The sequence below is a fragment of the Gossypium hirsutum genome, chromosome A13 (genome assembly GCF_007990345.1).
Source record: "Gossypium hirsutum isolate 1008001.06 chromosome A13, Gossypium_hirsutum_v2.1, whole genome shotgun sequence".
Taxonomy (NCBI): domain Eukaryota; kingdom Viridiplantae; phylum Streptophyta; class Magnoliopsida; order Malvales; family Malvaceae; genus Gossypium; species Gossypium hirsutum.
The window spans coordinates 15029982-15044103 of record NC_053436.1 but is presented as its reverse complement, the minus strand read 5'-3'; the positions used below and the strand labels follow the sequence as shown (position 1 = coordinate 15044103).

The 14122-nt window shown below is 33.1% G+C and overlaps 3 protein-coding genes across 5 annotated transcripts; 2 read left to right on the top strand and 1 right to left on the bottom strand.

Annotated features, from left to right (window-relative positions):
- The first annotated feature begins 705 nt into the window (after positions 1-705).
- LOC107894920 (NAC domain-containing protein 104) lies at positions 706-2409 on the top strand. The gene is made up of 3 exons (XM_016820089.2): positions 706-954; positions 1193-1482; positions 2059-2409. The coding sequence occupies exons 1-3, from the start codon at positions 786-788 to the stop codon at positions 2200-2202; spliced, it is 603 nt and encodes a 200-aa protein (XP_016675578.1). The 5' UTR covers positions 706-785; the 3' UTR covers positions 2203-2409.
- A 3415-nt stretch (positions 2410-5824) lies between these two features.
- Positions 5825-9085, top strand: LOC107893999 (putative clathrin assembly protein At1g03050). Its single transcript, XM_041084975.1, has 2 exons — positions 5825-6662; positions 7646-9085. Exons 1-2 carry the CDS (start codon positions 6011-6013, stop codon positions 8722-8724), a joined length of 1731 nt encoding a protein of 576 aa, XP_040940909.1. The 5' UTR covers positions 5825-6010; the 3' UTR covers positions 8725-9085.
- Positions 9086-10046: 961 nt separating this feature from the next.
- On the bottom strand, positions 10047-14122 carry LOC107894630 (probable galacturonosyltransferase 3). Of its 3 annotated transcripts, none has more exons than XM_041084972.1 (9): positions 13874-14122; positions 13165-13217; positions 13023-13065; positions 12801-12848; positions 12586-12723; positions 12178-12321; positions 11764-12101; positions 10739-11681; positions 10047-10417 (listed from the first exon to the last, which is right to left on the bottom strand). In XM_041084972.1, the coding sequence occupies exons 1-9, from the start codon at positions 13934-13936 to the stop codon at positions 10142-10144; spliced, it is 2046 nt and encodes a 681-aa protein (XP_040940906.1). In that variant the 5' UTR covers positions 13937-14122; the 3' UTR covers positions 10047-10141. The 3 variants fall into 3 exon arrangements, with proteins under 3 accessions (XP_040940906.1, XP_040940908.1, XP_040940907.1); XM_041084974.1 differs by having other exon boundaries at positions 12586-12697; positions 13874-13928; XM_041084973.1 differs by lacking the exons at positions 13023-13065; positions 13165-13217.

Genomic DNA, 14122 nt, shown 5'->3' with positions numbered 1-14122 from the left:
AACATTTAATTAATTTTTATAAATATTAACAAAAATATTTTTTTTAAAATTTTTATAGTTTTTAAATAATTTTAATGATTTCTAATTTTTTATTTTTAAAAAAAATAATTAAATGTTGACATCTCATTCACCGATAATCTACATATATGCGACATCATCAAAGTTAAAATAACGTTAATATGTATTTTGAAATAATTTGACTAAGAAAACAAATTTAATGACTAAAAAAATTAAATAAATAACTGAAATAAATGAGTATGCCTAGCTAAAATAAGATACCTTACTTGGGAAGTATGCAATGCAAAAGCATTCCATAATCCGTTACGTGCCATCGTGGGGAAGTTTCGGTGAGCACCCAATACCGTCAACTAATTGATTTTTCTTTATAAATATTATATTTATGTGCGAAGTTGAGTTAATGTAATAAGTTAATTTAATATTAATTTAATTATAAAATAGTTAAAATTTTTATCTTTTTATACTTATAATATATTTGATTGGGTTAATGGTATGAGTTAATTAAATTAACTATAATCTTAAATTTATGGAGTAAATTAAACTCTTATTTATTTTATTATAAAATTTTTATAAATATATTTATTGTAAATCAAGGATGCACTATGATCCACTATACAATAAAATTGTTTTAATTCCTCTCCCACACTATAAATATCACCCACTACACAAATCCTTCTCCTTCACTATCCTTCTTCTCCTCCTTATTTTGTTGCATTGCTATTGCTATATCTATTGAGAGAGAGAGAGAGAGAGAGAGAGAGAGAGAGATGGGAGATAATAATAGCATTAATAAAGTGCCTCCAGGATTCAGATTCCATCCCACAGATGAAGAGCTAGTGGTTCATTTCCTTCAACGTAAGGCCGCCCTCTTGCCTTGCCACCCTGACGTTATCCCTGATCTTCACCTCTATCCCTATGATCCCTGGGAACTTGATGGTATTTATATAATAATATATATTCTTATTTTTATTCAAACTTATCATGCTAGTTGGACACTATTAATTAAAGTTTAAAGTCTCAAAGTCTTGTGTATAGAAAAAATAGTGTTATAATAGTTTTACTTTTCATTTAACTCGATTTTGAATTTAGTTGAGATTTGATGTAAATATTATACAGATATGGTAGAAAGTTGAATAATAATAATATTATAATGTGTGTTTATTTTGGTAAATAGGTAAAGCATTGGGGGAGGGGAAGCAGTGGTACTATTACAGCAGGAGGAGTGAAAATAGGAATACAAGGAATGGGTATTGGAAGGCAATGGGAATGGAAGAAAGTGTAGTGAATAGCAGTAGTAGCAGGAGAGTTGGCATTAAAAAATACTTGGTTTTCTTCATTGGTGAAGCTGAAGGAGGAGGAGGTGTCAAGACAGATTGGGTAATGCATGAATATCGTCTCTCGGATTCGGATTCCAGCAGCAGTACATCTAGATCATCCAAACGTAGAGGACATAATTCCAAAATAGTTAGTATCCTTCTATATACAATTCTTCATTTGTAACTCATTCTAAATAAATGTCAATTTTAACCTAAATTTGATTTATTCATCACGAAATTTAAATCCGATCTAATTTGATTGATTTGTAGCAGATCAAATAATCAAATAAGGCGAAACTTTAAAGCGAATCCAAAAGGGGAAGGCAACAACTTTGTGCCCTTTGTTAGAATGAGAAAATTATATTTTGATCCCTCTAAAAAAATTAATAATTTAATTTAGATTTTTTTAGAACAAAATTGAAAATTTTAGCTAGACCTTTAAAAATTTTCTAATTTAACACAAAACTCTTGACTTCACCTCTTTCATAAAACTTGAACCTTCAAATCAGAATGACTCGAACATGAAATTATCAAAATAAATAATTATAAATAACATTAATTGAAATGAGCCGATCAAAAAAAACTCAACTACCAATTTGAAATGATCGAGATCCAAAATGATCAAACTTAAAATCATCATAACTCTAAATGACTGAATTTTCAAAACCTGAATCAAAATCAATCCAACCTGTCTATTTATTATCCTGTTTTGGTTATTTTTCAGGACTATAGCAAATGGGTTATCTGTCGAGTTCATGAAAGAAGTTGTAGTACAAGTGATGAGGAGGATGGTGGAATGGAACTATCGTGCTTGGACGAAGTGTTTTTATCCTTGGATGATGATGATGAAATCAGCAATTGCCATTAATGCTAGATGCATGCATTACCAGCAAACTTTTTTGAATGTACTTTCAAAGAGAAATTAAATTTAAATCGTTAGATTATTAATAGTTTTATCCAGGTTAAAGATAGGATATTGCATAGGGAAATGGAATTGTTATTGTAGCAAATATAGTATTATTTTTATTCTAGTAAATGAAAATAGAAACATGGAAAAATCCATGCTTATTACTCACTCTGTGTGTGTAGTGATGTGTGGGAAAGTGGACCAAAGATTCCTCAACCACACGGCCACCATTTGTGTTGGAAAAGATTAGATAAATCCAAATGCAATGTGCTCATAGTATACATTGTTGAAACGTGAGTATATGAGAGAATCGGAGGGAATTAGAGGAGAGTAAGTGTTTGATTTTCTATTTTAAAGCTAGTCCCATGTCGTTTATATATTGATTGTAAATTTCTTAAAATTTAGTTAATAAATTGATATCTTATCATTATAGATATAAGTTATTATATTAATAAAACAGATATACACGATGTGTAAATATCGAATACTCTATCAAAGTTAAATGTGTGATCCCAGCAATTCTAAACCTATAAGATCTTAGGGCTTACAATGTTTAAGTATGGCATTGGGTGAGAATCTCACGTACAAAGGACAATAAGGATAGGGGGACAGGTGAAGCCCTAGGAACACTGTCCGTAAGGCTTTGCTTGAAATATATATAGTTTGCAACTTTGAGGGCATTTTAATTTTGGATGTAATTTTTTATTTATTCGATTAAATTTATATAAAAAAATTATTTACAAGAGAGATCTATGTTTTTACCCTTCTAAACTCCAACTTCGATGGTATTTGGAGACAAAGGTATGGTATGGGTTGGTGGTTGCTTAGAGAAGCATCGTGTCAGTTATGATGTAAGGCATCGCACGCTTTTTTCCATTCTCGCACGTGTTAATACATTACATAATCAACCACCAAAATCACAAATTAATCATTAGTCTTAACCTTTCTATAAAACACAATTTCGTAATTTTGATTAGGGATTACGACCGCTCATATGTTTGTAACTTTTGTTAAATATGATTTCTGTAAGGGCAAAATATCAAAATAGTCAATTTTTTTTTGTCTCAAGTTATATTTTAGTCACTTATATTTGAAATATTACATTTTAATCACTTATATTATCGTGTTGTAACATTTTAGTCACTGAGTCATTAATTGCCTTTAATGGTGTAAGGGTAAACTGACATAGGAAGTTAAATTTTTTTTTTACCTTCTTTTAACTTTCTTTTTTTTTCTTCTTATTTTCTATTCTCTTGTGAGGAAGTCTAAATGGAAAGATTAACTTGTCACTAAGAAGAGAATTATTGAGTTAAATACGAGGGTGAATAGTTTTTTTTCTTAAAAAAGAAAGAAAGAAAGGAAAGATGATGACAGATTTCCTTCAAATCTTTGATTGCCACCAACTTCTTTGTGGCAAATGCCTTTACTCCCCTAAGCACCTCCCTCCCGTGGAAACGTCAGTTGGTTTTTATTTTTTGATCTTCGTCTTTTTTTTTTTTACGTTGGTTTGTATTGTTTTATTGATATTTTTTAAAAAAAATTTGTTTCAGGCGAGTGAAAAGAAAATGAAGCAAGTGAAGACCGTTGAGACACCAACAATATCGAGAGAATTAAAGAAGTAGCCACAAAGCCAAGCAGTAGCGTCACTAGACTATTCGAAACAATCTCCAGTTACATTGGAGCTCTAGTCTCCGACATCGGAACTTTCCACACCTACTAATAATCAGAGCAAGTCACCTCTCCTGCTTCTCGTTTTTTAGTACAAAGAAGGTAGCTCGAGGTCACCATGGAAATTCTTCAAGGAAGCTCCGAGACTCTTTCTGGATAATAGAGTCGTCATTGATACCAACGGAAGCCTTAAGCCCCGGAGATTCATACGAATGCCTCCATATTATCTACGAACCAATGCAAAGATGAGGTGGATGATAACGATAAACAACGATGGCCACCAAGCATAATTGCAAGGCTCATGGGACTGGAACCGTTACTGGTTTCGAATCTTGAACCAAACGGAAAAGCTCAAAACAAAAAAATATAGGGAGCAATTGTATAATTTAACCTAAAATTTTTATTTAAAATGATGATTTAATGTGCTACGTCAACTTATTGTTACACCGTTAACGACAATTAACGACTTAGTGACTAAAATGTTACAACACGATAACATAAATGATTAAAACATAATATTTCAAACATAAGTGACTAAAATGTAACCTGAAACAAAAAAAAAAGCAACTATTTTAGTAGTTTACCCTTTCAGTAAATTAGCTTTGAAAGTTTAATTTTTTATAATTAATTCATATTAAATTCAAATATTATTTTCTGAATTTAAGTTCAAATTAATTAAATTATTTATCAATTATATAAATGCTTTGAAATACACATTTAATAAGTCCAAAAATATAAAAATTTTGAAAAGCAAAGTAAATAATATATTTAGATACTTGGATGTGTTATCTGTAAAATTAAAATCGATTCGAATATTAAATATGAGAGAATTAATATTTGCATCCATCCCGAAGCATATGATAAGTAGAAGGGTGAACTACATAGATAGTCACCCAACGACAAAAATTTTTTATTTTAAACACTCGAAAGAAAAAGTTTGCAATTTAAGCATTCACATTACATAGTCACTCCCATCAAAACCACAAATGGCAAACAAACCGGTATAATAACCCTCACGTTTACGTATTATATCGATTTAGCTATAATTTTAAAAAATTAACCCTCAAAATTTACAAATGACCTTAATTTGATCCTAATTCTAAAAAATCAAAGAAATATATAAATATTTTCAAAAATATTTTACAATATTTTTTTTATAATTAAATGATTATTTACAATATTCAATTAAAATATTTGAATCCTAATACTATTTAAATTCATACTATTTATTTTCATCCATAATTTGATGGAAAAGAAAATCCAACTAAGAAATCAATTTTAAGAATTTTAAAATCAATTGTAGCTATCATATACTAGTCCCAATATCATCGTATCGTTTTTATTTTAGTATTGGTATGTTTTTGTGTAACATCTTAAATTTATTTATATATATTTTAAATACTTTTCATATATATAAAAATAAATTTTAAAATAATTAATCAAATTAATAATATTAATTTAATGATTATTTTTAATTTTAATACATTTATAAAAAATAAAAATGTTTAAGATAAAAAAAATTTAAAATTTCAAAATCTTGTACTAATTCGGAAAGAGTTTAGGAGCTTTAATCCTACAAAAGATTTCATGAGCTTGAGTAATAAAAGAGCCCAAAAGACATTGGGCTTTAAGAACTCTTTTATGAAGCATTAACTTTACATTGACCCGCCAATGCAAATATGAAAAAGTCAAAGGTGCAACTGCTAAAGCTAAATTTATTGCCAAAAAAAAAAAGAGAAAAAAAAGTATTAAAAGCTAAATTTGCTGTCTACAAAATTACCGATTCTTTAAGAAAAAAAACCAATTAGATTTTGACACATGTCTAAATATATCCCTTTGAAACTTCTCTCCTCTTCTTCATGCTAAAAATAATGGCATAAAAAATAATGGAGACCAACCCATAGTTTGACTCAAAGCACAAATTTACATTATAAACAAAAGGTGATATGTGAGAAGGAAACCATAAAAGAAATTCTTTTCTTTTCTTTTCTTTTCCTTCCCTTTCTTTTTCTTTCCCATCAACAATCTTCTCCAGAGATTGTTGTTTGGGATATTTCTGTTCTTCCTTGAGTAAATTTTATAATTGGGGTTCTTAAAATCTATGGCTCCAAGCAGGCTAAAAAAAGCCATTGGGCGTGTCAAAGATCAAACCAGGATAGGCCTAGCCAAAGTTGGTGGCACCACCTCATTGTCGGACCTTGATGTCGCCATCGTTAAGGCGACGAGGCATGAAGAACAGCCTGCCGACGAGCGATACATTCGAGAAATCATATGCATAACGTCGTATTCGCGCGCCTACATCATTGCATGCGTCAACACGATGTCTAGGCGGCTCAACAAGACCAAGAGTTGGACGGTTGCGTTGAAGACTCTATTGTTGATCCATCGGCTACTGAATGAAGGCGATCCAGCGTATCAACAAGAGATTTTCTTTTCGACAAGGCGTGGGACTCGGATCCTTAACTTGTCAGATTTCCGCGACACTTCGCGGTACCGTTCGTGGGACTTCTCAGCGTTTGTGCGTACTTATGCACTTTACCTTGACGAAAAATTGGAGTACAATATTCAAGATAGGCGCGGGGAAAAGACTAAGACAGCGACCATAGCGAATGAAAATAAAGAGGAAGAGAACAACGAGAAGGAAAGTGGAGCTAAATCATCGCACTTTCGAGATATGAAGACGGAGCAAATATTTACAACGTTGCAACAGTTGCAACAGTTGCTTGAACGATTCTTAGCCTGCCGACCAATAGGTTAATTTCTCTCTATACATCAACTCATTCCGCTTAGAGGCAAATCAACTTTGATTTCAACATAAAAAATAAACCATTCAAAATTTCTCCACTTGAACACCTGAGTAAGAAATAACTTAAATCCGAACTGATTCAAACTCGAGTGTTAAACTCGAATAAATAAATCTCAAATGACCCAAATCTAAAATAAATAGATCCTAAAACTCAACCAACAAACCTGAATAATCTAACAGTGGGTTTGGATGGGCGATTGGGTGCGGTGCGGTGCGTTTAGTTTACTTTTTGTCTCACGCTACAGTATCGCTACAGTGTCTAATCTCACCGCCACCGCTATTTTTACACTAACCGCAAGTAAACGCACCGCCCATCCAAACTCACCCTAAAACTAAATCTTAAAATTACATAAACTAAAATGATTTCATCTAAGATTCTAGACCAGCCCAAGTTCAATTCAGCCAGAGTAGTAGAGATCAAATTTTATCTAAATCATTCTAAATATATAAATGATTAGCTTAAAACTATGCAAAATTATTCGTACATTTTTAATATATATAATGTTAATTTTGATCTAATATTTAATATATACATATATTTATTAAATAAATAAACAATGTTTCTTATGACATAAATTACATCATGTAAATAAAAAAAAACTCATATTATTATTTAAAATTAATATTTTATATTTTTAATAATTAAATTTAACTAAAAATATTTAAATTTTATTTAATTTAAGTTGGTCAACCTAATCCATTGACCTGAAGATAAAAATCTTTGCTCAAACCTGAATTATGGCAGGTCAAGTCATCCAACCAATGGATAAGTCTAAACTAAACCAATCCAGATTCAAATTTTAAATATTAAATTCCAATCTCCACTCAAATATTTTGTTCTAACCTTCGAGCTTGTAAGAACAAGCGGAGCATCATTTTGCGAAGATTTCTTGTGATTAGTGGGTTTTTTTTTCCTCTGATGTGAAACAGGAGCGGCAAAGTGCAACAGGGTGGTGACTGTGGCGCTTTACCAAATAGTGAAAGAAAGTTTCCAGTTATATTACGACAAAACTGAAATACTGTCTATTTTTATCGACCGCTTAATGGAGCTAGATCTTGCTGAATCCCTTCAAGTTTATGATATATTTTGCCGTCAAGGCAAGCAATTCGATGAGCTCGATAACTTCTATTCCTGGTGTAAAAGTGTCGGCATTGGACGCTCTTCTGATTATCCTGATATTGAGAAAATCACGCAAAAGAAACTCGATCTCGTCGATGAATTAATGCGTGATAAGAAATTGGAAGCAAAAAAAGTCGAGGATGATTTACCTAAGGATGACCTGGAGCCGGAAGTTAAAGAATCAGAAGTGGTTGAAGAAGAAGATATGAATGCCATTAAGGAGTTGCCGGCGCTGGAAGAGGAAGTCGAGGAAGCACCTGTTGCGAAAGGATTAGAGAAAGAAGAGAAAGATGAATCCCAAGCCATAGTTTTGCAACAAGTGGTTGATTTGTTGAATCTAGGAGATGATGTGGTGTCGAGCAAGGATCAAGCAGAGAAATTCGCATTGGCTTTATTCGATGGCGGTGTGTCAGTCGGGCCTCCAGCGGGACTTGGCTGGGATGCTTTCAAGGACGAAGCTGATTGGGAATCGGCCTTGATTCAATCAACAAGCAATCTCAATCATCAGAAAGCAAGTCTCGGAGGTGGATTCGATATGTTGATGCTCGATGGAATGTATCAACATGGCCGAATGGCTTCGCAAGGTATGGCAGCAACCGGAAGCGCGAGCAGCGTCGCATTTGGATCAGCCGGGAGACCGGCTGCATTGGCATTGCCAGCTCCACCTTCGTCCAATGGGAAGAACACAAGCGACAGTGATCCGTTCATGGCATCACTCACCGTGGCACCGCCGCCGTACGTACAAATGTCAGACACGGGGAAGAAGCAAAAGCTTTTGGCAGAGGAACAAGCAATGTGGGAGCAATACAAAAGGAACGGAATGCAAGGACATGTTGGAATGGAGAAATTACAAGCATCTCCTTACAGTCAAGGAGGGCATGGCTATTGAAACTTCATCGTGCCTCAACCCCATAAGAAAGATAATATAAATTCGAATCTCGGAAAAAAGCACTTGAGGGCTTTTTCTTAAACGCTCCCGATTCAACAAATATTAGTCTCAAGTCCAGTATGACTTGAAATACCCTAGGTTTACACACACAAATTTGAACAGGCGTTAATTGTTTAGTCTTTTAAGCCTCTCTTCTCCTTTTTTTTCATCATTGTTTCAATCAACTTGAGGCACCAAATTATTAAACTTGGTGTTTCAAAAACTTTTCTTAGGACTAAATTGTATAATTAATGCGGAAATATTACCCAAAATTAAATGTAATCAAACCTTTTTGCTTAATTTTACGGCCCATTTCCTTTTATAGATTTCACAAATTAAATTAAAATTTGAATTATGTGTACGTAGATAAGATTAAGTGAATCTTTTAAAACATTTCTTAAAAATAAATAAGCTTGATTTAATTTTTTTTAAGACACTTTAAAACATTATAATGGGTTGGTTAGAGTCCGACCAAAATATGATATTCATATCATATATAAATTGCACATAGGTTGATTCGAATCAGACCCATATAAAATATTGATATTGTATATAATTGCGGAACCTCAGCTTATCATAAAGTATTAAGTCTTAATTTTACCATAACTTAATGACTATTCAACCTGTTTAACATGCCAATTTTTTTAAATTTTTTTTTTAATATTTAGTAATTCTACGTATATTACTACCATAATATATATTTTTTATTAAATCTCTGAATATGAACTTAATTTTTTTCTGAATAACATAACATTAAAAATAAGGTTTTTTTTTTTGAAGGAAATCGACTGGACATTTATTGAAAATTGAAAATAACGTTTCCATTATGAGATAGTATATTAAATTTTCAATATGATATAACCTAAGAATGAAAAGATTAAGACTCTTTGTTGGGCACCCTAAGGACCAAAGTTAAAACCTTGCTCTTGTCATCCCTCTCCCAATTTGTAAATTTCAATATGTACACAAAAAACATTTATAAACTTGAAAATCAAACTAGGCTCAAGCTTTCGATATTAAAAACTAAACCCAACCTATATTTAAATGAGCTTATTTATTAGCCAAAACTCTTTTTTCGAGCTATAATATTTTTGTTTAAGCTCTCCCAAAACCCAACCCCCGGAACATGTCTAAAAGGAACTAAATTGCTATGTTTATTTTGAGAGAGACTAAATAACTTCTAACCCAAGGACCTCCCAAGTGTTTATACCTAAATCAGTGCTACATGTCTAAGCTAAAGTAATATAAAAAAGTGATAATCCAATGAAAGCAACAAAGAAGCATAAAAGAATTTCTCTCTTTTCTCTTTTCTTTACCTCAATAAAAGAATTACACGAGTGAATGCAAAAAAAAAAGAACAGTAACATAGGTCAAATAGCTATTCGCTTAAGTTGCAGAGTTTAAGGTAATAGTTATCGAACCTTACATATTTGGACCAGTATGACTTGTACTTGGCTACAGCCAGATCCAACCATGGCTTATAGTTTCCATTGTAATGGACGACAGCTGCATTTTCTATCTCAGTTTGGTTCAGGGCTGGGTCATACCCGAGTCCTAATACGTGCCATTTTCGATCCAATGGATAGGTTAAGTTATAGAAAGTGATCAGTCCTGGTGGCAACGTGCCGAGCTTCCAAAGAGTTCGATCCTCGTTCTGCAAAATTAGTTTCTTCATCAGTGACAAAATGATGTTTAGAAACAAATGATAATCCAAATGGATTTTAGATAATATGCTAATACTATGCTGCTTGGACCCTTCATTCCTTTTAAAGTACCCGTGCCCGCCCGACACATAGATATGTGGATACAACCTTCACGGATCCTCCAAATATAAAGAGGAAACATAGGAAAATCTAACCAAACCCGTGTTGGATACTCACACCCGACTCCAATGGTGCTAATACGAGAGCCATTGGAGAATCAAAATTTACTATAAGAGGACTGAAACATGTGAAAAGCACAAGTGAAGCATTACCCTATCTTGCCAATAATGATATATTTGTGTAATGTTCCGGTTTCTCCACTCCTTCAAATCGAAAATATTCATCCCAAATGCCCAACCACATGCATTGGAGTCAAAGTTCTCTGAGATTTTCGGATTGCTGAAATTGAGATACTTGTCGAATCTATGAAAGCTCCCTTTACAGGTCTCCACTGCACCATTCACCATTCCATTCAGATCAACATCCCAAAGAGGTGTCAAATCCTTCTGGACTACAATATCATCATCCAAAAATAGGATCTTGTGGAGTTTTGGGTACACCTCAGGAAGATAGAATCGAAGGTGATTCAGCATCGACAAGTATTTTGGATTCCTGTACTTGAGATTGTCGGACCCAACAGAGAGAGAGGATGGATGATTCTTGAAATAATATTCTTTAACTCTGGCAGATTCGAGCTGACGTAGAACAGAACAGTAAGAGGAATTCAACCACTTAAAATCATCAATGTTCTCAACCTGAACTGTAGCCTTTTCAGGAGCATTCAAGATAAACCACATTCTCATTGCAGCAAAATTCAGTTTATCTGTCACTATATGGAAAATGTGTTTCTCAGGCTCATTTGCATGAAGCACTGTAGAATTGACGACCACGGATGTTGCCAGTATGTTATCGGAAAAGATGGCATAATGATACAAAGAAGGATCTTCAAGCTTTTCTATATTAAGATCCTTTTTTCTCTGATATCCATGGAAGTAATAGTCTGCTGCTAGCTGCAGAGGTAGGCAATGCAATGGTTTTGGGACAGTTTTTGCAGCTAGCTGAATCAAGAAGGCACTCCTTTTCTTCAGAGAATTTACATTATCTTCTGCTGACTGAAGCATGGCTCGAAGCTTCCTTGCAACTATATGGCAATCATAGAGCCGATCCTTCGCAAAAGATAGAGCATGGCCCATTGCTTTTGCCTGATCAAGTGAACTGGAAAAAGAACATACCTTTGCATGAAAACCAAGAATATGTGTATCTGATAACTGAAATGGTGAACATAAATTTTTTATACCTAGGATGAAGCTCAGAATCAGAATTAGCATCTCCAATAACACGTAGACTGTCACCAACATGTCTCAAAAGAGAACTGTAAAGATCAATTTGGTTCCTAGACTTGGCAATATTTGCATAGGCTTTTGCCATAATAATCTGGTCACGCATAAGCTTCAAGGTAGAATCAGAGTTAGGATTTTCAAAATCTCTTCTCCATATGCTATACTTTCCATTGACAACAGGGTCCATATTTTTCAAGTCCTCAATAGCAGATGTTGCTTCCATCTGCTTGTCACCCTCTTTGTTTTGGAGGATAACGTCCGCGGTACGAAGATCCCACCTTTTTTGCCGCAACATCTGAAAATGATAATATCACAAATTTCAACCATATAAGATGCAGAAAGTAAATACACAGCAGTGTCAGAAAATTTACCTGGCGCTTGAACTTCACAGGGCTCCATGATGCCTTGCGACGATTTTGAATTTCATCTTCTTGCCAATGATGATCATCAATAAAATGTTCGACGTTTTCTTCAGATCTTCTGCTAGCTTGGTAGGAATCTTTTAGTTTAAATACCTAGCAAATTATCATTCAAATGGTGATGTCAAGAACTTAAACAAGGAAAAAGGATATAAGTGTTGATAATAAAATTTTCTTTTTCCTTGCCATATAGATTGCATAAGTGCTGAAAAATATACAAGTTGATGATACTAAAGTGCTTAGTTCATACCCTTAATTTCACTACACTTGCTGTTATGAATTTGACAATATAGGTATTGGAGTCTGAAGTATAGAACCATGAATTAATAAAACCAGATTTACAAAATCAAATTGAAGTACCTGTGAGCCCTTTTGTTTGCCAGGATCTCCACTGATGGGGTTTTCCAGAACCCAAGAAGCAGAAAGATCCTTCATTTTCACCCTACTTGTTCTAATAGTCCCAGAAGCATCACTGTAAGTTGCAATTATGTCAATATCCTGAATTAAACAAGTTTACATGAGAATCGGTGATATTAGCAGTTAAGAATTAATAAATAAATAACTCTGTTCATTACCTTCTCATTGTCATCGAAAAATAGAGCAGAAGAGGGCGTTGCCAGTTCCTGCTCAGTCAACATTCACACCAACGGTTAGTTTTGTGCAACATATTTAAGAAAACAATGGGTCATGCAACATAAGAAACTCTGAATCCAGGCAAAGACATCATAATTAGTAAACTACCTAATTTTGATAGATCAAACTACAAAAAGATTCAAATCTATAAAATATGAAGTAACCTTTCTGTCAGGCAGTTGCCCATATGCTTTGAGTCCTCTTCCACTGAAAGAGGTAGCACAAAACAAATTATCAAGATCAATCAAATTAGGAAAAAAAGAAAAATCTCCAGAAAAGAAAAGCCAAAACTAGAAATAATCTCACATCGTTTTGCTATTTGATATTTCTGCATCAACAATGGTAAAACTGAAAATAACCTGAAAGAATAATAGATTTAAACACTTTAAAAAATATTAATCATCTAATAAATTGAATAGAAAAAGATCAGATTAATCAAATAATTATCTAATTAATGTAATCACTTTTATTTTTTTTTAAGTTCCACGGATAAATTTGATTACCATAAATCAAATCATAACATAAAGATCTAAAACATCTATAGTGGATCCACTAAAACCCTTGAGAGAACAAAAAAAAACGAATAATAAGCTAATTCAAATCTGAACATAAGCAGATTGCAAAAGAAAACAAAAAGGAAAAGGACAAAAAGGAAAAGGAGATTTGAGAAAGAGGGAGAGATATCAGAGTGCAAACGAGCATGAAACATGTAAGTAGCATGCAAATGAAGCTCAAGAACAATCAACTTACATAAAAAATAATAATCATTAACTAATAAATAGCACAGAAAAAGATCAGATTAAACAAAGTAATTATCTAATAAATGCAGCCATTTTTATTTTATATCTTACTGTTATTTCTGATTAACTTAAATCAAATCATTACATAAAGATCCAAAACATCGATAATCGACCCATTAAAACCCTAGAGAGAACAAAAACCGAATAATAAGCTAATTTAAGCATATTTTTTAAAAAATAAATCGAGAAAGAAGGAGAGATATCAGAGTGCTTACGAGTATGAAACATGTGGGTAGCATGGAAATGAAGCTCAATAAATTCCTCGAAGCAGCTTCCATGGAGGAAGAGAGATTTTTGGATTTTGGATTTTGCTAAAAGTCCAGCGGGACTGTGATTGTTATATGAATTGCGATCGGTTTTTTTTTTTTGTGGGGGTTTTTTTGGCGTCGAGCCGTCGGTTCTTTTCCCCGAGTACGCGTTGCGTTTGTTTAAAACCGGGAACCTTTGACAGAGCGTGAAACTGG